We start from the raw sequence: 26149 nt of genomic DNA, 5'->3' as shown, positions 1-26149 counted from the left end.
ACAACTCATCAGCCTGAGGGTCAATCTCTCCCATTGATGTGCAAACAGCAACCAAGGCTCAAATATAACAGGACGGAACACACAACCCACACAAGGGACACATCTGGATCACCCTGGCTCAGGTGACCAAGGAGAATGTGTCACTAGACCTCACAGGATAACTACTACATAAGGCCACTCCACTAAGACCAGGAGACGTAGCAGACTACCTAATACATAGAAACAAATAGAGGGAGGCAGCCCAAATGGGGAGACAAAAAACATGTTGCAAGTGAAAAAACAGAACAAAGCTCCAGAAGAAGAACCAAACAAAATAGAGACAAGCAAGCTATCAGAGGCAAAGTTCAAAACATTGGTTATAAGGATGCTCAATGATCTCAGGGAGAACTTCAACAAAGAGATAGGAAACATAAAAATGGAGCTAGAAAACAAAAAGAATCAGTCAGAAATAAAGAATACAATAACTGAAATGAGAAATATATTAGAGGAACTCAATAAAGATAAGGTAACAAAAAAAAAAAATTCAAAAAAATGAGAAGAGTTTAAGGGGCCTCTGGGACAACACCAAGCTTACCAAGATTTGCATCAAAGGGAGGTATCCAATAAGGAGAAGAGAGACAGCAAGAAATTGAAAACCTGTTTGAAAAAATAATGAAGGAAATAGACATACAAGCCTAGGAAGCACAGAGAGTCCCAAAAAAGATGAGCTCAAAAAGTCCCACAACAAAATACATCGTAATTAAAATGCCAAAGGTTAAAGACAAAGAAAGAATCTTAAAAGCAGCAAGAGAAAAGCAGCTAGTTACCTACAAGGGAGCCCCCATAATATGGTCAGATGATTTTGCAACAGAAACTTTGCAGGCCAGAAGTCATTGGCAAGAAATATTCAAAGTGATGAAAAGCAAGGATTTACAATCAAGATTACACGACACAGAAAAGCTATCATTTAGAATCGAAGGACAGCTAAAGAGCTTTCCAGACAATAAAAAGCGAAGGAGTTCATCAACACCAAACCAGTATTATAAGGATTCTTAGAGGGACTTCTTTAAGACAAAACGGAAAGAAAATAAAAATACAAAAAATGAATAACAAAATGGCAATAACTACATACCTATCGACAATTACTTTCAATGTAAATGATTAAATGCTCCAATCAAAAGATACGGTGGCTGAATGGATAAGAAAAAAACATACATGTGCTGCCTACAAGAGACTCACTTCAGATTGAAAGACACACACAGATTCCAAGTAAAGGGATGGAAAAAGATATTTCAGGAAAATGGGGGGAAAAATAGAGCTGGGGTAACAGTACTTACACCAGACAAAGCAGACCTTAAGACAAAGTCTATAACAGAAGACAAACAGGACCCCGTAATGCCACTTCTGAGTATTTATCCAAAGAAACCCAAAATGCTACTTCAAGGAGACATGTGCATCCATATGTTCATTGCAGTATTGTTTACAAAGACCAAGCTATAGAGACAGCCTGGGTGTCCGTCAAAGGATGAATGAATAAAAAAGGAGGCAATACATATAGTATATAATGGAATTTTGCTTGGCCGTAGAATGAAATGGGTTCTTGCCATCTGCAGTGGCATGGATGGACCTGGAGGACGTTGTGCTGAGTGAAGTATATCAGACAGATGCAATGTGATTTTGCTTATATGTGGGATCTAAAGAACAAAACAAACAAACAAAATAGAAATAAACTCATAGATACAGAGAAGATTTTGATGGTTGCGAAATTGTAGGAGATTTGCAGGGGTGAGTGAAAAAAAGGGACTAAGAAATGCAAATTGGTTGTTACAAAATAGTCATGGAGATGTAGGGGATAGCATAATGAATACAGTCAATGATACTATAATAACTATATATGGTGTCAGATAGGTACTAAATTTATTGGGGTGATACCGTGTTTCCCCAAAAATAAGACCTAGCCAAACAATCAGCTCTAATGCATTTTTGGAGCAAAAATTAACATAAGACCTGGTCTTATTTTACAATATAATATAATATAATATGATATAATATAATACTGGGTTTTATATTAATTGTTGCTCCAAAAGACACATTAGAGCTGATCGTCCAGCTAGGTCTTATTTTTGGACAAACAGGGTAGATTGGAGGGGGGTGTTTGGGGACAAGATGAAAAAGACGAAGACATTAAGAAGTGCAAATTGCTAGTTACAAAATAGCCATGGGTATGTAAAGCAAAGCATAGGGAATATAGTCAATAATACGGTAATAACTATGTATAGTACCAGGTGAGTACTGGACTAGTCAGGGGGATCACTTTTTAAATTACATAAATCTCTAACCACTATTCTGTACATTGAAATTAATATAAAATAATATTGAATGTCAACTATAATTGAAAAATTAAAAAAGGGGAAAACAGGTGATGAAGAGTAAGATGTCCAAATTTCTGGGAATAAAACAAGTAAGTTATGGGGATGTGATGTACAGCATAGGGAATATAGTCAATAATATTGTGATCATGTGGTACAGTGTCAGATGGTTGCTGGACTTCATAGTGATCATCTCTTTAGGTGTACAAATGTTGAATGACTATGGTGTACATCTGAGGCTGACATGATATTGTATGTTAGCTATATTTTAATAAAAATCTTTTTAAAAAGAAGAAAAAGAAGAAAGAAAGATATTCTTGGACACACATCAGCAATAAGTATATTCTCCACCCACTCTTTTTGTATACACAGATACGATCATATTATACATACCCATCACTTAACAGTGAATACCAAAAATTATTTCAAATCAGTATCTAAAATATTACCTCTTTCTATTTAACAGATACATAGTTTGGTAAAGATAGTCATAAATTCTTTGCCACAAGAGACGAAGTCTATTTCCCTCCTCTTGTATCTGGGCTGGCCTCGTAACTTGTTTTGTAATAGGGTGAGAGAAGTGATGCTATGTAACTTCTAATGCTGGCCCTTAAGAGATCTGCAGCTTTATGCCCGGGGAACACTCCCTCTTAGAAGCCAGCCATCTTGCTGGAAGAAACCTAAGCCATGAGGAGGAGAGTTAATACTAATTCACTCTGGTCGATAATCTCAGCTGATTTTCCATTCAACAGCCAGCGCTAACTGCCAGCCATGTGACTGAACCTTCTTGGACATTATAGCCTAATCGAGTCTCTAGATGACTGCAATCCCAGACACCACCACATAGAATAGAACTTTCCAGGTAAGCCCAGTCACCCACAGAATTTTGAGAAAAAAAATCAAGAGTTGCTATTGTTTTATGCCACTATGTTTTGGGGTGTTTTTTGAATAGCAATAAATAACAAACAATACATAGTATTCCGTCATATATATACATATACATATATATATATATATATATATATATATATATATATATATATATATATATTCATTGTTTGTAAGAGCATAAGATAAGAGTAGGATATACTCTTATCTTATGCTCTTACAAACAATGAATGCTGCAATTAATAATAATGTACATATGACATTTTGCATGTGTGAATATATCTGTGGCATGAGTTCCCAAAAGTAGAATTGCTGGATACAAGAGAATATGCACTTATAGTTTTGATAATCTTACAAAATTGTTATCCTCAGAGATTTCACTAACTTAGACTTCTACCAACAATATATGAAAATTACTGTTCTCCCATAGCCTCATGAACACTGTGTGTTATCAATTTTTTATTTTATTTTTACTAATCTAATAGGTAGAAAATGGTACAATTTCAATTTGCTGTTCTAGTCTTATAAATTAAGCTGAGCGTGTTTTAATTAAGAGCCATTTATATTTTCCCTTAAGTGTACAGTCCATGACCATTGCTCAGATTCCATTGGGATATTGGTTTTTTTTAAAATTAATTTGCAAAAACTCTTCAGGGAATTTAACCTTTATTTATAATATAAAGTATAAACATTTTTTCCCAGTTTATTTTTCTTTTGACTTTGCTTAGAGTAACTCTTGCCATGAATAACTTTTTTGTCTTTGTGTGGTACTTTATCAGAGTTGGGGGTCTTTCCCATTCGGATAGAAATTCTCTCCTGGACTCTTCTAGCACTTCTTTTATATTTTGATTTTAATTGTTTTTTTAATTTAAATCTTTTATAAGATATAGATCTACTTTTTTTTTTTTTCTTTCCAGATGGCTTTTGTTGTATTTGCAAGTCTTGCTTGTAGCCCTTGTACTCCTCAAGGGCAGGAAACCTGTCCGCTTTAATGGTCTTATCCTGAAAACCTAGCACAATAGCCCATATATAAAAGACTCTCAATAAGAATTGATAACCATATAAAAAACTTTAGTCCAACACTGAGTTCCACAGATAAAACTGCTCTTTCTGACATCATCTGGGAGGAATTTGTTGAGCAAAAATCAAGGAAGCTACATTTTGAACAAGTATGTTAGAAACGTAAGGACTTATGGCTCAGTGATATAGGAATAATTTTGAGTGTCTCTTTTGTCCAGCTATATTTACTATCTACCAGGTGTGACTGCTCTTTCTTCTGATGCTAATTAATTAACTTACTACCTCAGAAAACTCTTTTTTATCACCTTGCACACTCTAATAGAGGTCTGAAATGTTGGTAGATGGGTAGGAACTTTAACTTAATCTAAGATCTATCACAATATTTAACTTTAATTGTTTTTCATCATGGTTACATGATCTCCCATTTTCTTGGTAGTGATATAACTTTGTAAAGAAACTGGTTAAGAAAAAAACCAACCCTGATATGACCTCTTCAAAAACAGATGTGAAATACATCTTAAACATTCCATAAGCAAATATATAAGGTATTCAAAACAAAGGAAACATGTTGCTTTCATTGATTATTTTTTTGGTGCCACCTCTATTCTCCCAAGGAATGTCATTCCCTTAAACTTTTCCTCCGTAGATACTTCCTGCTCCAATAAACCACCTTCGGATTTATCTGATGATCAAAACTCTGCCACCTGAACACCCCTCCTAGTATTCCAAGTGCCTAACATTTTTAATGGTTCTTTGTAATCTCTCTGATATGGAAATACATGTATAAAACATGTGTGCATTCAAAAAGATTCTTTCTTCCTTCTTTTCATTCCTGTGTGCTTTAGTCAGAAGAGGAAATGTTTTAGCAATGAAAGTATAGTGAGAAATATGAGAAACCACTGATATTACTTGAGCTGAGGGGGACACAGAGGATAACATGAGGTAGGTAGTCTTTCCTTCCAAATATAGCCACTTCCCCTGAAAAAATATATAAATAATACAAATAATGATTAATACTTTAATTTAATTTCCCTTAAAGGAATGAGATATCGCTCTTCTGTTTAAAATATATTTATACTCTGCCTTTCCCTTGTGTTTCTCAAAGACTACAAAAAAAAAAAGTCCTCCTAAGAGACCCACTTGGTATGTTACTAACTTAATTTTTTTTATCTTTTTTTATGCTAGATATATACATTCCACATAGTAATTGAACATATAAGAAATATATAATTTTACCAGGACTTGATGACATTTCTTCAATTTGCTATCCTCACAGCAGATTATATTTATTCAGAAATTATGAAGCTGTCGATTTGAAATTACCTCCAGTAAAGGTTGTTAAACTACAAAAGACCCACTTGCAGAGCTGAAATCTTCCCCTTCTCTCTGCCCCAGCCAACTTTAAAAAAAACACAGTATTTTTATAAAGGTAAAGTAAATTCTCAATAGGGTGATACCCTAGAAAGATAACATAGATAGAATCCATCCATCTCAAATAGTTTTACTGAATTATGTCTCAAAATGTTTGGAATCTTGACAATAGTTTATATAGCTAAAACATACCATTAAATGATGCAATATCCTATAATAAGAAATATTTACTATATGACCTTGATCATATAGTAAACGTATTTGTATCCAAAATGCACCTATTTGTAATATACCAGGACATAACAACTCAAGGTTATTTGAAGAATGTTGCTTAATAAAGAGCAATGAAGACAGAGGAGTCGACGGAAATTCTGATATTTTCCCTCTCTTACCACTGCCCTTGTAATCCTCAAGAAATTGTTCATGTCCTCAATTTGAGGTCTTCTTCCACTTGGGATATAGCATATCCAACATGTATTTTAGTGCTTTAAAGATGGTCAAAATTCTTTGACACTGTAATGCAGGGACTCAGCTCCCGCTGCCCGCACAAGAACGCAGGATATGGTGAGGCCGAAAAGGAAGAACAACGGAGCCACAGATAGGGGAGTCATACCACTATATTCTCGCTGGCGGATGGTCAAGACACAGAAGCAAACATCCACCAGTACCCAAACGACGGGTCTTCCTGCACCCCCGCCTCGCTGGCTGCCAGGTGAGACACAGGAAGTAGGATCAACACCATCCACAATCCACAATCCGCTTGCTAACCGCACTGCTAGCCGCAATCCGTGCCTGCTAGTTATATCGTAGCAGTTATATCAGTGGCCAATGGCTAACTGGTTACAGCTGATAGCCAACTAGTTGCAGCTGATGGCCATCTACTACCTGAGCCAGCACCTTTCCATGTGAGGCTGAGAGCCTGGAAACTGCTCTCCTACTCTGTCCCTATAGACACTTCTCCCACCAAGAGGTGGTGTCCACATCCTTCTTTCCTAGAATCTGGATGGGCTCTGTGACTATTTTTGATCAATAAATTATATAGAGGAAGTGAGCTGTGCCAGTTTCTGAGACAAGGCTGTAAGAGATTGGCAGCTTCCACTTCCTGTCTCTTGCAACACTTTCTTGGAATTCTGCCTCTGGGAGAAGATAACTGCTATGTAAGAAATCTGACTATCCTGATACAGTAATGAGTGCAGAGAGTACCTGCTAGATGTCTGCTGTTCCAGCCATCCCAGTCCAGGCACCAAGGCCAGTTTTCAAGGAACAATCTCAGACCTTCAAACTGCAGCAAACACCTCATGAAGAAGAATGAAGACTTCAGACATATGGCCCTAATCTAGCCATCCCGGCAGCCCACAGCTATTCAAGCAACACCAGCTGTGGCCACAAACATCATGTATCAGAGACAAGCTGTCCCTGCTGTGCCTGCTCTAATCCCTGACCACAGAATCATGAGCGTCATGGATATGGTCATTATCTTGATTTTGGTGATGGTTTCACAGGTGTGTGCATATGTTTGCTTATAAAAATTTTCCCTTTAAATATGCACAGTTTATTGTATAAATTACATATCAATAAAGTTGTTAAAACTTAAAAAAAATTGTTGTTTTATACCACTGAGTTTTCAGGTGGTTGTAATCTCACAATAGATCATCTGAATATACACCCTCTGGATTTTATGTTTATTTTCTCCTATTATTTATTAAAATATAAACAAAATAAATTTAAGATACATTAAATACTGGTTTTTATAATACTCAATTTGTTTTCACCTAATGTCTATGTAATCAAAACTAAATATAGTTAAATGCATTTGATTTTTTTTAATCACATTATGGATTATTATTAGTAGTAGTGTTTGTATTATTTTTAACTTTAGTGATGTCCCCACCAGAACAGATTCCAGGCATGTGGTATATTCATTCTTGTGTTCCTAAATCCCGGTTCATTCCCTAAAACACACTACGTGTTCAACAAATGTTTGTTAAAATAATAAATGAAGTATGGAATAGACCCTTAAGTAGAAACCTGTCCTTTGTTTTAGTATCTTTATCTAGCACATCTTAAAACACATTGCAAATGATTTCAGGGAACTAGCAGAGTATCTGAGACAGATTACTCAATATTGAACGAAAAATGCAGATGCTATGGCAAGTATAGAATAAATAATAACAAACATTCATCGAATACTTCCCAAATGAGATGTTAGACTAGGTGCATTCATCTGTCGTAATTGGCACTCTTTATTCTCAGCTTTACACAGAAGGACACGGAGGCTCAGCTAGAGAAAATAATGTACCTAATCTTACAGTTTGCATGTGGCAAAGCCATATCCCTTTGACTCTAGCACCTATATGCCTAATCACTACTTGTGCCTTCATTAGGAAATAACATCATGACCATGACCACAAATCTAACCAACAAAAATAAGACAGCGCAGAAAAGAAAGTCAATAATCTTTATTCTGCTCATTATCTCCTTTATCGTAGGTCAGATGTTCATGATGGTTATTATTATAACTGCATGTTATGAAAGATTAATCAGTAGTGAAAACCAAATTAAAGATTCTCACACAAAGAATTTTTAGAGAAATCAACTTCTGGTCCAAAGATCCTCTTTTTACCAAATCTAAAACGTCACTCAAATATTGTTCTCTATGATCTCAGGAAGTATTCAGAAGATATGCTGATATTTTCTAAAGACTTCAAGTAGTAAATGACAGAGGCAACAACATTGAAAATTGAGAATAAATTTTACTTAAAAAATTTAATATTAATAATAGAGAGCAGAAATTTAGATTTATACCTGATTTTATAGATGCTTTTTTAGATTTACAGAAATATATTTTACATTTATATTATATATTAAAATAATGTCATACATTTACATGTAAATATAAAATATTTATACACATTTTGTTTATATATGTAAACGTTTTAAAAATATTATTTTGCTCTTGATTATTAATTTGTTTAACATATTTTTAAATATATAAAATATGTGTATATTACTTGTAAATATACTTTTGTTAACATGGAATTCAGGATAGTAAAGGTAGGGAGGAAGCACGCTTAATGAACAGCTAATTTTAATGTCTTCTTGGTCTAAACAAAAAAATCAAAATTCTGTATCTTTTCAATAAATGTTTATTCTGTGTTTTAAGTCTCAAGAAGTTATGGCAAAAATGCATTCCAAGAAATATTGTTTATGTGATATTACAATTATGTTTACCAATTGTACCATTAAGTTCTTACTGGTTTACTAAGCATTAGTCAGCATGAAAAACTTTTGTGCTCTGTGTAAGAATGCTGAAAAATGTAGATTTTCTCAAGAGATATGAGTAACAACTTTCATTATAGTTTGAGAAAGAAACTCTAGTATTTGTATATTTTTGTTTGTTTTAAATAAATTTATCATTGGAGTTCTGATAAATCTCACTTCTAGAACACATGAAATTTTAAATTTAGAAGTTATATATTAACACATTTTCAAAAAATAACATTAAAATTGTCATTTTTAAAATTCCAAAATTCTTTTTTTTTTTTTTTTTTTAAATTTTTATTGGAGAATAGTGTGTTTTTCCAGGACCCATCAGCTTCAAGTCAAGTCGCTGTTTTGCAATCTAGTTGTGGAGGGCGCAGCTCACTGGCCCACGTGGGAATCAAACCAGGGACCTTGGTGTTTGTTATGAGCACTGCACTCTAACCAACAGGGCCAACCGGCTGCCCCTGAAATTTCAAAATTCTTAGCACTAACTTGTGCTTTCAAAATACCAGGAAGCATAAGAGAAAAGGAAAATAAGACACTTCTTTGTATTGTTCTAATCCAGTTCTTGAACTAAACAGCACCTCAAGAGACTGGAGGAAAATGACATAGTCAATTCATTTTTCTAGTTAACAATATTTTTAATATGACCTGACCAAGTCCATAAGCTCCTTTTTCTTTATAATTTCACTCTGTCCTAAAATCTATTCAAATATTACCTATTTTAGATTATCTCTTGCCTAATCCAACGCTTGCCAATTTTTCAGAAAGACTGAAAAAATGTAGCTCTCATTGGTAGTTCACTTAGAAAAGAATATTACCAATGGTCACTTAAATTCAACTTTCTCAAAACTTCTTCTTTATAAAAGCTGTCAATTAATCCTGCTATAGAAGCCTCTGGGCTCTACAGTGAATAAATTTTATTTTAAAATTGCCAGTCTCACCGACCCATACTCCATTATAGGAATTTCAGTATTTTGCTAGGAAAATTAGTATTGCTTTGTTGACCAACACGTTCTATTTAGTGTGCCGCTTCATCAAGTGCTAACCTGCATGTCTCTATGACGTGATTGCTGAGTCTCCTCATGCTCATAAATTTCCAAACATTTTCCTTACATGGAATAAGGTGTTATATAGATACATTGCAATGACATTTAAATTTAATTATACAGCAGTATTAAGAGGGTAAGAAAAAAATTGCAACGCCTCCCATTTCTTAGAAATTGTGTAAACAGAAGCCTTTTCGGCATGATATCCCAACTAAAATTTAGGGATGTGCCAACACTTAAATATGTAAATTCATTTCATTTGAGTAAATATTGAGTTCCATTTATCTTTTAGAACATTCTTAAGTAGCATCTTAATAAACTTTAAACTGATTTTGTTTATTTAATTTTATAACTAAAAAATAATCCACGGAGTCAATTTGAGCATCACTTACTACATTGTTTGCATCAAATAAGTTTAAATTTATGAATGTATCATGATACTAAATAAACAAATTCCATCATTGGTCACCTTTGGAAGATATTAGGGAACCAACTCATTATTCTGAAAATTAGTCATAAAAACAAAGAATAAAGCATTTATTTTGCCTTTCCATTCTGACATGTAACTCAGGACAACCAAATGGTTGATGAAAGAAAGTCTCTCTTTTTATAAGTAACTGAATAAATGAAAAAGGAATGACAATTAAAATAATACCATTTGGCAACCCTAAATTAATGAACGGATTTAAATAAAGATCAATGGGTTCAAACATCACAAAAAGAGAAACAACCAAACATTATATACCTCCTGACAGAAATATACACTATTATCTATGTGATTGTCCTTTGAACCTGAATCTGATCAAACCTCTAGATCTATTGATCAATTTATAGAAAATACAAGAAATGCAGAAAAGACAAAGGACTATGTTAAATAACAGCATGAGGTGCAACTGGCAAAATTCATACTGTACTAAGTATAAAACTAACAACTCAGTTTCTTGCCCAAATAAATTGCAAGGAAAAAATTAAAAGGTGGATAAATTCAGACATAACATTACGTAGTATTTTTAGACAGTATTTTTACTATTTGTGTTCCAGAGATGTTTCCCATCAATTCACTGATAAAGAATTAAGATACAGATATAATCTACCTTTCTAAATTTTAAGCAACTATTTCTCTTTTCTAAGGTAATAATAACAATTATAAAACTCAAGCTAGAAAGCAGTCTCTTTTTCCACTGTGGGAAAAACAAAAGCAAGCATGTAAAATTCTTTACATCCTCAGATTAGGAAAGACAATTTTTCCATTCTTACCCTGGAGTCCTGTATTAGATTGCTAGGGCTGCCATAATAAAATACCACAGACTGGGGGTGTTAAACAACAGAATTTTCTCACAGTTCTGGAGCTGGAAGTCCAAAGTTAAGGCGCTGACAGATTTGGTGTCTTCTGAGGCCTCTCTTCTCAGTTTGCACGTGGCCACCTTCTCATTGTGTCCTCACATGGTCTTCTGTGTGCGTGTGCCCCTAGTGTCTCTCAGTGTCCAAATTTTTTCTTCTTGTGAAGATGCCAGATTGGATTAGTGCCCACCCTAACAGCCTTATTTTAACTTAACCACCTCTTTAAAGACCCTATCTCCCAATACAGTCACATTCTAAAGTACTAGGGGTTAGGGCTTCAACATGAAATTTGGGGGGGAACATAATTCAGCCCATAACAAGTCCATTCATAATCTCACTGTATTTGTAACATCAATACCATATTAACTGCTTAAATGGTTTGAAATTTTTAAAGTAAACGTTTGACTTAAAAGCTAAACATTTGAAGCTCATGGAATTAATTACACAAGCTACACTTTGCAGTCTGTATCCCAACATTCATGATCACTCCTTGATTCTCAGACTCTAATTATTGATTGACCTGTGCTCACCAATATGGTAGCCACATGTGACCAACAAGCACTTGAAATGTGGCTGGTCCAAATGGAAATGTGTTCTAAATATAAAATACACTGGATTTCAAAACTTTGCAAGAAAAGAAAAGTAGAGTATCTCAATAATTTTCATATTGATTACATATGGAAATATTTTGGATAGATTATTAATTTCATTTGTTCCCTCTTACATTTTAAAAAATGTGCTTACTAAAAAATGTTTTAAAGTTATGTATGTGGTTCGCATATTTCTATTGGATGGTGCGTTCCAAAATGCAGCTATGTGTCATTAGACCTAAAACTTGCTTTAAGGGCTTTCTTAGACTTCCAATTTAGAACTCTTCCCAAGAATCCTTTCCCTATTCTCATCCCCACTGCTTACCTATGTACAGAATTCTAGAACTATATCCAGTCCTTATTTCACATGTCAAACCTAAGTAACTCTTGCGCACTTGTTAGGAAGACAATCTGTAATATAATCTTAATAAATCTGAGATTTGTTCTTTTTTTAAATTCTAAATGATGGGTAGTCCTGTTACCTTTCACTTTTCCTCAAATATGAGAGTATAACAACAGCAATTGACAAAGACACTTTTTTCATTTACTAGTACTAAAAATGCTTTTTCCTTAATTTTATCAAAACTCTAAAAACTAAAATTATGAGGATTACTAAAAATTTTGCAATTTTTTTTTATATACTTGAAGCTGCTAAATCTTACATCAGAGTAGATATTTTTGTTTTAAAGTTCATGTTGAGCAGTTGAGAGGGAAAACTGTAGACAGTATTTCAGGATCAGTAATTTATCATTTTTGGGGGACATGAAATATGGTTAACGTTCATGCCTTGTAAAAGTATTTATTTTCCATTTAAAAAATATTGCTGGGTGTAATTTAAAGGAGTGCTCAAACTTGAATCCCCAGCAGGCAGCGGAACATTTATAGATTGAAAGCCTTTTAAAAATCCATTTTTTTCTGAGTCCTACCACATACCAGGCGCTGTACTTGGCCAAGTAGGTACTTGAGAAAAAGGTGGGAAAGACCTGATAAAGCAGTCCTTTGGTTACCAGATTTGACTTTTAACTTTCAAACATCCTCCAAGATCAAGAAACCCCAACTGAAAGTATACACTCTTCTAAATATTACTTGACTTTATTAGTGAAGAGGGTGTTTGACAAGGAGAGGTCATGAACTATTTATGTATGACCTATTATTCCAATTAAAAGCCCATGTCAAAAATTAATTTGATAGGACTTTAAGATTTGGCATTCAGTTGTTACAAATGTGGTTAACTGACTTATTATAAACCCTACAAGGCATACTGCTCACAGTAAAGCAGGTGTGCATAAATAATTTTTTCCATTTAATGATGATATTTGATACACATCTTTATCTTAACATTCAATTGAGTTTAGGGTCCAGTGAAGGAAAAAAAATCCAGTTATGGGATGGTAAAGAACAAAGAAGGTAAACTAGTAAGGGTTATTACTATAGAAGTATTAATCTCTATCTTTTCCTTTGAGTAACAAGATGCTAATGCACTACCTTCATTTAAAAAACTCCTTGCAACTATTGAGTTGAGGCAAGTACTAAAGGCCCATAAATTGACAATGTCCTCCATTTATCACCATTACTTTTTTACATAAGCCTGTTTTCCTAAGGTATAACACATAATCTAAGCAATAATTTGGAAATTAGCCAAGCACTAAGCAATTACAACAGCAGGTAATACACCATCAATTTTTGAAGCACATTTGGCTACTTTTCATGACCCATCTGCAGTTTAAAGAGACTCAGTCATCAATTTAAGTTTCTGGACCTGCATGACAAAAAAAAATGTAGTTTTATGAAATTATCACATAAGACATTTAAATAGTCTTCGGGTCACACCGCTTTGTATTAAATGATTTATTCTGACATGCTCTATTAACTACAATAAAAATACTTCAATTTTTAAATGAAAACTAAATGCAGGTAAATGGTAACACATTTGACATGGAATGTTTTAAGATCTTCCTGTATGTAATCTGACAAGGCTGATTATTAATTTCAGAGTTTGCTAACTTCAGATAAAAAACCACAAGATAATTTACTCTTGATGGCATGCAAGATCTTCCTCAAAATTATCCTAAGACCTAGAAGTCTCAGTATTTTGTCAGAACATAAAGAAACACAACAAATTTGTACATTTTATTCACATTTATTTTTCGCTTTTAGTGTGCTCACAGAAAATTAGAACACCTTAAGCAGGAGTTTAATAGCAATTTTTGTAAGCAAAGTTACATTCCATCTCTAAGTCAAATTGGTCAAAGCTTCTCCAGTATTTACAAAACATGATAGACAAGATGCTACACAAAATCATTGCATCTGAAGATTTTTTTCCTTTACTCAAAGACAACTGGAAAAGAAAGCATTGTCTGCTGTAATCAAAAACATACCACAGTATAAACAGTAACCATTCCACTTATCACAGCTTGGTTGAGTTTAAAATTTGTGTTTAAAAGGTCCAAGATGACTGCAGTTTTACAAAAATGGGCAGGGTGGAAAGTTGCAAACTTCATGTGCTTCTGGATATCAAGATTTGTTTTTATACAATAGTCACAGTTAAAAACACCCTGCTGGTAATACATAATTACATTTTATTAAGGTCATAAACCAGCAATAAACAATAAAGCCTATACAACTTGTAGTTCTACTTAATCACTGACTGGTACAGCTAACATGAGATAAGTGAAAAGTTCCTATGGTTTAAATGAACTCCTAAGACTATGATATTTTTAAAAATCTGGGTATTGGTATTTTTTTTCTCTTTCCTTCTTAGTCAAGACGTGTAGTGTTGTAAACCTGCCTCACAAAATACATCGTAATAACTTTTCTTAAAAAAAAAAAAAAAAAAAAAGACTAAGCCTTTACACCATCATTTCTAGTGGCACATTATATTGGCAATGCTATGCACCACTTAAATTTCCCCATCATGGCCCCTATCACTTCATCTGCTATCCCTTTTTGACCCACCCATCTCCTTCATATATGGGCATGTCCATAGATTGACAAAGAAAGTTTACATTTTTGAATAAAGATGCAAAGTATGCAAAAAACATTAATACTGATGCAAAAAATAAAAATAAAAGAGAAACAAGGCAGAGGAAGGTGTTTAAGCTCTCCTCGACCTGTTGGAATGGTGGTTAACAGAATGATTTGAGATGGGATCTGTGGGGAAGGGGAAAAACAAAATTTGCTGCTTAAAAAAAGTAAAATAAAAAAAGACATCTTTAAAATCAATCCCTGGTTGTAGACAAGTTCTCCAAAACCAGTACCTGGCACCACTCCAACAAACAAACGGGGGGAGAAAAGTTCTTCGATTATCTCAAAAAATCTTGCCCTTTTACTCTGCTGCCTCGGCTGGGGGGGCTTCTGGACTGCACTCAGGCTGGGCCTCCTGTGAGGGGGCTGCGCAGGCTGATGAGGCTGAGACGGCCGAGGCCTCCTCCGCGGGAGCTGCCTCCTGCTCTGGGGGCGCGCCGGGCCCTGCTGCTGAGGGCGCCTCGCAGGCGGCATTGCTGGCACCAGCCTCCTCGGCTTTTTCCTCGGCCTTGTTGGGCTCCTCGGTGGACCTGGCGTCGTCGCTGGCAGGCGGCTTCTCAGGCGCCACGGCGGCCTCCTCGGGCTTGACCTCCTGCGGGTCGCCACCCGTTGCCCCCTCCTCACCAGCGGCGGCCTCCTCGCCCGGCGCCGCCGCCTGCTCCCCAGAGGCCGCGCCAGCTTCGGCGGCGGCCGAAGCAGCGCCCCCAGGGGCCTCGTCCTTGCCGCCTTCGGCGGCGGTACCAGCTGCGCCCTCGGCCTCACCACCCTCTCCTGCCTCCTTCTTGTTCTTCTTGAAGGAGAAGCCGCTCAACTTGAAAGACTTCTTGAAGGAAAAGCGCTTCTTTTTTTTTTTCGGGGTCTCGTTGCTGGGCGAGGGCGTGGCCCCGTCCTCGGCCTTGGGCGAGGACGTCGAAGAGGCAGCCGACGCAGCCTCCCCCTCTGCGGCCGTGGGCGAGCCTGGCTCGGGGGCCTCGCTCTCTGCGGGAGCCTCCTTCTCCGCGGGGCTGGCCCCGGCCTCAGGGGCGGCGGCCGGCTCATCTTTATCGGCCGCGGCGGGCGACGCGGCTCCGCTCCCAGCGGCCGCGGGCTCCTCCTTGTCGGCGGCCGGGGCGCTGCCGTTGGCCTGCAGCTCCTCTTTGGCGCCCGGCTCGGCGGCCGCGGGAGATGCATCGCCGTTTACCTTCACGTGGCCATTTTCCTGCGGGGAAGAAAAAGCGGGAGCGTCAAAGAAGCGGCCTGGGCTCCACCATTCCCGCCCCCACCCCAGGGCTCGGAAAACCCAACTTCCCTCCCTGGGCCCCTTAGGCTTTGGTGCCGCGGCCCCCCTTTATAGGGAGGTGGAGTTGGATGCCCAGGGAAGAACACTAGGAAGAAATGGAGGCAGTGCCGTTTGGGGCGCCTTAAAGGCACAGTAGTAGCCTCCACCACGCAACAAATGCCCTACAAATTCAAAAACGTGGAAAGCAAAGGGTAACCCAGCCCTGGCCTCACGGGCTTTAGAAAAAATGAGCCACACAAAACACAACACACCAAAAGGAACATCGCCAAAGGCGGTGATCTGCGTCTACGTCACACATCCCGTTTCTCCCTAAACCCAAAAGGGCTCTAGAAAATACCCAAGAACTCCCAGGGGGAATCACAGCGCTCCAGGTACAAGCGTCAGCGCAGCGCGCGCAAAGGCCCTAAGCCCGCCTGGGGCCTGGGGTCAGCAGGGGGCGCTGCGCCTCCACCGCGCGGAGCTGGGCGCGGGCGGCGGACGCGGAGGGGCGGGGCCGCCGGGCCACCCAGCCCTGCCCAGCCTGGCCCTGCCCGCCAGCCGAGGCGCCCCCGAGCCCGGATCGCGCTGCCCAGTCCACAAACAAAGCTCAGGTGGCTTGCTGGCATCCTGGTCGGAATAAAACCAACAAGGCAGGGGGAAACCCATTATTTCTGGTCTCGGCTCTGCTTCCACGCCCACCCTCGCCCGCGATTCTGCGAAGCTGGGGCGCGCCTGGGCGCTCATTTTGCATTTTTAACGGGTTCAAAGCCTTTTGGCAGAACTTGCTTTTCCCATTAGGTAAGAGCAGACGAAGCAACACAGCCTCTACTCTAGGAAAATAGGCGTGGTGGGTGCCCAGTGTTTGCAAAGCAGCCACCCGTGGTCGACCTCTTCCGCCCACTGAACCGTGGCCATCCGCCTGGGTCTGGGCAGCGCCGGGGCGGCCCCTGCCATGGACGAGGAGCCACGCACACGAACAATCTCGACTGAAACACACACGAACTGCCTCTTCTTGACCATCTAGACAGGTTCTTCAAGGACCCACAATCTTCCCATCCCAGGGATGTGATTTAAAAGTCAAATGGGTGTGTAATTCCAGAAAGCTATGGATAAAGATTTAGAACAGTGGGAAAGCCCCATCGAAAGATACTGAAAACCTTTTGCCCAGCTCGAGCCAGCCGACTTTCCAAGAACCCAGGGCACGCCGCCTCGGTATACATACAATAAGACAGCCCTTTCCTCCTCGCCTTTCTCCACCGCCATCCCATCCTATCGCGGCCCCTCCACCCACCTACCCACACATACAATCACTCCAGTTCAGAAATCTTGAACGCTATCCAGTCTCGACAACAAACGCGAGAGCCACCCAAACACCTTTGTGCCTACCAAACACAAATGCAACCTGGCTGGGGGCGGGGGGTAGTAGCACCTAGCGAGTCACGTTTTGTCAAGCTCCAAACACGCCATTTTAGACGATTTATTATCAATTCTTTCCTCCCGTCTATGCAAGAATTCGCCAGGATTCTCCGGGAACCACTCCTTTGGGGCCGGGGGGGAGACCCCTCCTATGAGAAATTGACAATTTAGACTATCGCTTTCCATTCAACTTTCAGACTGGAACCTAGCCCGCTCCTCTCCGCCGAATGCGCCTCAGGAGAGACCAGGAGGAAATGGGAAGCGTCGGGACTACAGAAAGACACCAAAGAAATGACCAGTATCACAGGTAGAATTTACCTGCCCATTCGCTTTGGAAGGCGACGAGGCCACAGCCGCTTCCCCGGGCCTCTCCGCGGCGGCTTCTCCTTTCGCAGCGGTCTTGGAGAACTGGGCACCCATGCTGGCTTCTTCAACAAAGAAACTCAACAGATCCAAGGGGGGAACAAAGAGCCTCGGGTTGGTGTAACGACGGGGCGAGCAGCAGCAGCGGCGGCAGCAGCGGCGGCAGCAGCAGCAGCACACACACCGGAGGGAGGGGGGAGTGGGGGTGGTGAAGAGGACAGAACAGAACCGATTAAATACACTCCGGATAAAAAAATTTTAGTCGAAGAGATCAAAACGCAGCAGCGCAGGAGGGAGGGAAAAGGGTGGAAAAGTCGAGCACAAAAAAAGGAGTCCAAGTGTAGTTTTTTAAAAAAAGAAGTAATAAAAAAAATCCCAGATTTGTAGCCGCACTGTAGACAAGAGGAAAATGGAGAAATCTCCCTGGTTGCTAATAAGATGCGGGGTCCAACGCCCAAGTGCACAGATGAATGGGCTCGCGGGCGCTGACGCGGCCCCCGCTCGCGCGAGCCAATCCGCGCGCAGCACACAAAGCAGGGGGCGGGGTCTGCGCACCCGGCGAACAATGGAGCCGCGCTTTGCAAACGGTTTGAAAATCAGCCTCAGACAGAGAATTAATGTCCTCCAAATAAATATATCTATTAAAAATACATGCCTCTCGCCTCCCTCTGCTTGAAAATAATAATGCATCACTTGATTGGCTTGCTTTGTTTGTAATTAAGTAACGCGGGAGGGGGATACTTGTGGATAGGGGCGGAGAAAGCGTTAACTTGACTCGCTTTGACTCTCATCGGTCTATATCCGTGTCTGTCTCTCTCCACTCGCTCCCCTCCCCCATCTTCCCGTGTATTTGTGTGTGTGTGTGTGTGTGTGTGTGTGTGTGTGTGTGTGTGTGTTAAAGACAATGGTTGGGATTTGTGTGCAGTATGTTTTCTTTCTCCCAGGTCCATACTGGTTTCACAGATACTGCACAGGGTTTGTTTTTTTTAACGGTTGCAAACGTTAAATCGTCCCAAATTGAAAGGTATTTAAACCACGAAGATCGAATTTCATCAAACGAGATCGCGAGTTAGAATTAGGTCTGTAGGCCAGATGTGGAAAATGTAAAAGCGGCAAGCAGCTGAAGCCACGCTCCCTTCCTTATCCTACATTGGCATGAAATAAAATACTTTGAGATTGGCCTGTGGCGTTCATCAAATCTCCCCTTTCTGACTATCCCCAATTAGTAATTAGTCCCCCCCATACACATACAATATAAAGTGAAGGCCATTTACGAAAGATCGAAATGGTTCGCATTTCATCACTGTATGAAATGACAATTAAATTTCCTCTATGGTGAAATGAGACAGTCTAGAATGTACGAATCCATATTTACAGTTGGGATGCAATTCGCATGGATATGAATTGTTTTCAGCCTACTGCCATGATCGGATGGACTCTATTTCTGAACATATGTGAACGTGCATGCAAGCGAGTGTACTCCAAGGCGGGAGGGAGGAGGGAGCAATGAAATTCTAAACGACCGTATTGACGATAACAGTTCTGAGGAGAAATTGTACGTTGAGAGATAGCAAGAAGATCCCTGAACGTTCCAAGTGTAACTTGGGCAGGAGAAAAAGCTTCTATAAGGGGACACAGTGTACCTCCATCTACTCCCTTTGCCACCGAAGTACTAGACGCTATTTGTGTTGAAAGACATGGAATTGATTTAAAGAATGGGGCGGGGGTGGGGCAAAAATCAAGGATATAGCCTAATAAGCAGTCTCCTACCACCTACATTTTTGCTCCCAAAGTTTTCTCTCGTGTCCAACTCAAACCACCTTTTCTCGTTTACATTTAGTGGTCCTGAAATGAATAATCTTTTGCTTTATAGAGGAGATAAGCAGTCGAGGGAATGGTTCACTTCTCCTGGTGCTGGCTCTGAATTCTCAGTTTTATTTTCTGCTCGTTGTAGGGAAATATGTCACGCTCTGAGTGAAAAAGATGGTTGGTTCAAGCCAATAACTCTTTGTTCAAGTATTGCTTTGAAAACCAGCAAGCTGCATATCGTTACATGAAGCTTCGTCTTCTCACTGTCCACTTTCTTCAGATGCATCATTCAATCACGAAGTCATAGTCCCCAGAGATGATGGAAAGACGTTTCCGTAGAAGTGTATCGAGCCAAACGTGTTATCAACCTTAAACGAGCCGGCTAGCCTGGCAGAAGACCCCAGATGCCGCCGCGATGGACGCGAATCTCCCGGTGTTAGCGGAGTTCCAACTTGAAAAGCCAACTGGGCTGATCCAAAACCACCATCCAGACGATTCTCAAAAGCTCATTTAAGGCTGAAGATTTCCCCTCACCCCCAATGTGAATCATGCCCCTTCCTCTGTATCCCCCTCCCCGTTTAACTTGGGGGTGATTGCTAGCTCGCTTTCGGATTTTCTCGCAGACGCGTCCTTAGCCCTCCATTTGGGGGCCGCTTTTATCGCTCCTTTGTTACCAGGCTGCCGTGTAGCTTTCCCCCCTTTTCTTTCTCGAATGCCTATTTGCCTGGTATCGGCTTGTCTCCCTGGCAACGGCCAGGGAAGATTCGGAGCTGGGGGAGGGGGAAGGGGCGGAGCCGGCAGGGAGCTGGGAGGTGGTGGAGGGGAGATGCTGAGCAAGATACAGCGAGAGGGACAGCAAAGCAGATGGCCGCAAGAGGGGGCGGGGACCACGGAGGGCGCGGGGGGGTACCCCAGGCGTCGGGGGAGCGAGGGAACCAATCAATTTTCGCAGCAGCTCCGGGGCTAGAAAACAAGTGTAAACACTTAGATTCACTCCGCACAAGCGGTCCCTAGTTTACCGTATAAAAGCTGTTTTCCCTTCGGTATGTAGCGCATTGCTAGCACAGGTTGGAAAGCTGAACTGTCCCCAGTAACGGGCAAGGGGAGGCGGTTTGCTCGGCGCTGCCGGGGAGGGGTGATGGTGGGGAATGAGCGCCGGGCCAACCTCTCCCCAACTTCTTCCAGTGTCCGACCAGCCAAGGGAAAGCCAAGAATGTGGGAGAGGAGTGAAGGTGGAAGATGAGTGAGAAAGGAAAGGGCTGGGAAATGGGAAGAGGTCCTTTTGCATCAAAAACTACATAATGGCAAGGAAGAACCTCCCACAAGACTGGAACCAGTAGGAAGTCGCGCAATGGAAAGATAAAGTTCCTCAGGACTTTGGTGTTCTCAGCTCCAGAGCTAAAGGTTTCAAATAAAGTGCTAATTATATAAACATAATTATTTATATGAATAGTCAAGAACCCAAGAGGTCATAATGAAAACGTAAAACTGTAAGCAACTCACCAGGAGGAAACAGGCATTTAGTCTTTATTTTTCACCATGAACTAGTTATTTAAGATGCTAATAATCTTTATATGGTTTTCCCTAGAAAAAGAAAGATTTATTTAGGATATCTCAAAGTTGTTTTTTCTTGAAAATGTTACTAGTGGAAGGAATTTTTAGAGATCCTTCCACAAATTATTTAGGGCCTACTGTGTGCCAAGCATATCTAGGCCTGATCTAGGCCTTGTTTTCACACCAGTGAACAAGACAGAGGCAGTTTCTGGCCTCATGGAGCTTACATTTTAGTAGCGTTAACTAGAGTTCAAATGCACTGGATCATCTAGTTTCATCCCTTTGATTAACAGATGTAGAAATAGACCCAGGGAAGTTGCCAGATTTTGTCAGACAATAGAGCCAGGAACACGGCACTTCCCTTGATGGTTCCAAGTCCCCAGCTTTTCCACTACTGCATAGTGCTTCTAGCCTTCCTTCATGGACTGTGCCATGACTTCACTGGGTAGGTTGGTCCTTCGTTCCTGAAGTATTCATTCAGCTCCTGCTGAGTACCAGGAAGAGGGCTAGACATCAGCAGACATCAGGGAAGTGGACATGATGCTCCCTTTCATTGCAGCTCCCGCTTTGTACTGTTGTCTTTTACAACTTATTAGGAGGTAGAGAAAGAGGACAAAAGATGATGTTAATTGCGTGCTTCAAAAACAATAAAATAAAGATGAGGACCACTTTCTAGGTTCCAAATTAAATGTGGTTTAAAAAAAAATCTGAAACCTTTCATTCAGCATTCATGCATTCACAAAATACGAGATCCAACTGTGCTTGTGATGCTGTGCTCCATTTTTCATTTTAGATTTCATATTACCTGAACTTTGATTCCACAGAGATGGATTCATTTGGAATACAGTGTGGAGCAAAGCAGACACAGCCCCTCAATCATTCAACAGATATTTATTGAATTGTTATCATGTGCTAGGCATTTGGAATATATCAATGAACAAAGAGACAAGAAATCTTTATAGAGTTTACATGCTGGGGAGAAAAACAAAAATTAATAAATATCATTAAGCCAATTATATGAAATATTAGATGTCTGTAAGTGCTGTGAGGGATGTGGGAAACTAGCCAAAGTAAGAAAGATAGGAGTACAGGGTTAAAATTCTATATAGGAGGACAGGAAAGGCCTCATTGAGAAGATAAACTTTCAGCAGACCTGAAAAGGGGAGGGAGTTGATAATGGTCCTCCTAGCCTAGCAAGAGAGAGAAAAGTTAGAACTGAACAAAATGATCACAAATGGATAATTGTAAAGGGTCATATGGGCTCTGAAGGGGAATACAGTGTGCTATAAGACAGTCTAATTTAATTACAAGAGCTAAAGAATGCCTTTTTTAAAGGAGAGAAATTTAAAAGGAAACCTAAAGGATAAGTAGCCATTAGCTAGGTAAAGAGGTGGAGAGCTGTGTTCAGATGAGTAAAATAGCAAAGTCCTTTAGGAATAAATAGTTGAATTGGGTTTGGGAGGAAGCTCAAGAGATAAATTTGGACATATTTTGAGGTGTCTATAAAACATCCTAATGGAAAAGTTAAGTGCTCAGATATGGGTCTGGAGCTCAAAGACTGCTTTGGGATGTAAATATAGATTTGTGATCATTCCATACATAAATATTTTCTGAAGCCAAGGTATAAAAATATGCAAAAGACAGGAGAATGCTGAATCACACCCTAAGTACCTTCTGCTTTAATGAGCAGGGTAGATATTTGTCAATTATACCTCAATAGATCCGAAACAAAAATAGCATAACATATTAAAGTAAAGTAAAAATAAATGAATAGGAGTTTGAGTAGAAAAGGAGCCTAGCCAGCAAAGAAGACTGAGAAGGAAACCCCAAAGAGCAGAGAAAATACCAGGAGAGTGCAGTGTCAGGAAAATCAGTGAAGGCAGTGTTTTAAGGAGGAGTGATTATTTTTGCCAATATTGTTGAGAAATCAAATCAAATCAAATAAATACTGGAAAGTTTCCATTAGATGTTGCTGGTTACAGAACTGTGTTCTGTATACAGGGTATAGAACTTACTAGTTACAGGATCCAGAGCAGTTTCTGTAGTATGTTGAGAGAGGAATACAGATTTATTGTGCTGAGGAGTAAATGGGAGGTGAGAAAGATGACAGCATAAAAACTCTCTCTTTGTGAAGCTTGACTGGTAAAGGGTATAGACAGACAGGGCAGTAGTTGGAAAGGGATGGTATAATGATTTGTTTTTGTTTGTTTTCAGTTGTATTGTCTTGGATGGAAGATATTAGAGCAAAGTTGACTGCTCTGGAAATTAACCCAGTAGAAAATAAAATGTTGTAGATACAAAAAAGGAAAGGAATAATGAATGGAATGAGGTACCTAACAATGCAGGAGGGGATGGAAATATAGAGCACATGCTGAGAAATTGGCTTTTGAAAGAGACCCTGCTCCTTTCCCATAACAGAGGAAGAAGAAGATGGCTGCAGATTTACTGGTAGGAAGATGAGAGTTCCCTTTTGATGGTTTCCATTTGCCTTTGAAGTTATCAGCTTAGAGTGAGAAAGAGAAGGGAGACTTGGAGTTTTATTATATTATAGAAGATATGGAATAGTGATCAGGAAGCATAGGATTGAGACTTTTGGGCATAGTAAGAGCAATAATGAGTGTCTGTTTGAGGTTGATAAATCCTAATGATGCTTAATCACTGTATCAAAGTTTATCTTGCATATAAACTTTTAACTGAATAGTAGTATCCATTATAATCCTAAGACTCCCAGCCATTCACTTTCCCAACCCATACCAAATTTGTGTTATACCTATCCAGTCAATATCTGCACAAAAGTAAAATATATATTCAAATGACTCTGCTCTTATAAATTAATCACTAGTTCAGTTAAACCTATATGATTTCATACAGATATGTATAAACAGAATGAGGAAAGGAAGAGAACCTACTGTGTGCCAGGCACTGCTAGGTTTATGTGTGACTCTGTGCTAGGCTTATGTTTCACCCTTATCACCCCATGGACTTGTATCATTATCCCCATTTTACGGTTTGGAAATTGGTGTTCAGCAAGGTTTGGGAAGTGAAATTCAACTAGTATGTTAGCTATTGTTCATTGAGGGCTATCTGATTCTAGGAATTTAATAAGATCTCAAATGATTATAATAACACAGTGGGATCTCATTATTTTGTATATAATAGGAACTTCGTTAATTTTTTAGTTGAAACTTAAAGTTAAATTAGACTTCCCTGTAGTATTTTTTATCAACTATTCAAGAGCACTCAAATAGAAAGATTCTTTCATAGTTTGGAAACATCAGCGTCACTAACCTGAAGTCAAAGATAACATATCTACTTGTACAGTAGGAAGAAGGTGCTGGAATGTTAGATCTCCTCCAGATACCTAGGTAAGTACTACAAAACCACTATAAGCATGAGTATATGTTTAGTCACTGCTCTTCAGGCATATTGATTGTATTAGCAAGAGTTTTTACATTTGAAAAGATTACCAAAAGCTAAGATATACTCTAAATTAGAGAAAGGTAAACAAAAAGCAGGGGAAAAAAATTTTTTCCCCAGAAATTCTAGATCAAAGCTTATCCACAGTCACATTTCCTAGATTGCAATATTTATTCTTTAGGGACAGGCTGAAAACTTTCCACATGAGGTTTTGAAAGAACTGAGTTGGAAGAGGGAGATAATTCCCCTCCTATCTTTGTTTTCAGAAGTAACAGGCAAGTAAATAAAGACAAGCAATCAAAGTTTACTTTAAAAAGATCAGGTTTCTCATCTTATAAAGTTACCTGATTAGTAGACCAACCAGAAGTGAGAATAGAAATTTCACATGGAAAAACGTTGTCTTTTCCTTGTGATAGCATAGGAACCATGCAAAAGGTAATTTCTCACTGTTATTTTAAAGTTATAAATACTTTCTCATATTAAAAAGTAGATTATCCCTGGCTAGAATGAGACTCTATGTCTCTAAAAATTAAAGTTTAAAATTGCATTAAACATTTATCTTTATTTCAAATGATAATGCTTTTTAAAAAAAGAATATGTGAACCCTTAGGAATCACTTGTTGTGATCAATAAATTGACAAGTTTTTATTAAGCTCCTACTAAAGTAGACTTCAGTAAGGCCCCCTCCAGTTTGATGGACTTTTCAGTGCCTTCATCACTCTGTTAGGAATTTTGATGGGATGATTGAGAGGGACAATGACATTCATTTTCTTAACAGATTATTTATTAAACACCTACTTCACACCAGACACTGGGCATTAGTGCTTTGCCTGTGATACGTCATTGAATCTCCACAGTAATCTTTTAATATACAAAGCATTACTTCTACTGTCTTCACAAATCAAGTCCTCCAGAAGTTATATAACATGCTCAAGTTTTTGCTGGCCTAAGTGGTCAGGACTGGGTTATGAATCCAGCTCTTGGTGGTTTCAAAGCTTGTAGCACTGTTTCTCTCGATATCATGCTGCCCCAGAGAGAGTAGAAATTTTGTGGGATGTTTCCAGTTCTTGGGCATGTTACAAAAATGTCCAAGAGAAACTAAAAATTAACAAAATGGTATTAAACTATTTATGCATTTATTTATGTGAGATAACTATTTAGGGACACATCTATAAAATGGGAATCAGCACTCAAAGAAACACACACACACACACACACACACACACACACACACAGAGAATCTGATAGGTCAGATTCTTGAATCTGGAAACATCTTTAGTAAATTTATCCACAATATAGTCATCACAAATTAGATTTTGTATAATTGAATAAAAAGATGATTTAGTTGCACCCAAAACTTACCTGTATGTTTCCTGGGGGCAAAAGGATGAGTGCTGCCTAATGCATAGTGAAGTCATTTGGAATGTAGGTAAAATA

The 26149-nt window shown here is 39.1% G+C and overlaps 1 protein-coding gene across 2 annotated transcripts; it reads right to left on the bottom strand.

Annotated features, from left to right (window-relative positions):
• Window positions 1–13991: 13991 nt before the first annotated feature.
• MARCKS (myristoylated alanine rich protein kinase C substrate) lies at window positions 13992–18419 on the bottom strand. Of its 2 annotated transcripts, none has more exons than XM_019742906.2 (2): window positions 17888–18419; window positions 13992–16093 (listed from the first exon to the last, which is right to left on the bottom strand). In XM_019742906.2, exons 1-2 carry the CDS (start codon window positions 17987–17989, stop codon window positions 15197–15199), a joined length of 999 nt encoding a protein of 332 aa, XP_019598465.1. In that variant the 5' UTR covers window positions 17990–18419; the 3' UTR covers window positions 13992–15196. The 2 variants fall into 2 exon arrangements, with proteins under 2 accessions (XP_019598465.1, XP_019598466.1); XM_019742907.2 differs by lacking the exon at window positions 17888–18419 and adding an exon at window positions 16426–16568.
• Between the last annotated feature and the right edge of the window lie 7730 nt (window positions 18420–26149).

This window comes from Rhinolophus sinicus, linkage group LG05 (genome assembly GCF_036562045.2).
Source record: "Rhinolophus sinicus isolate RSC01 linkage group LG05, ASM3656204v1, whole genome shotgun sequence".
NCBI classification, from domain to species: domain Eukaryota; kingdom Metazoa; phylum Chordata; class Mammalia; order Chiroptera; family Rhinolophidae; genus Rhinolophus; species Rhinolophus sinicus.
This window is presented reverse-complemented; position numbering and strand designations above follow the sequence as displayed.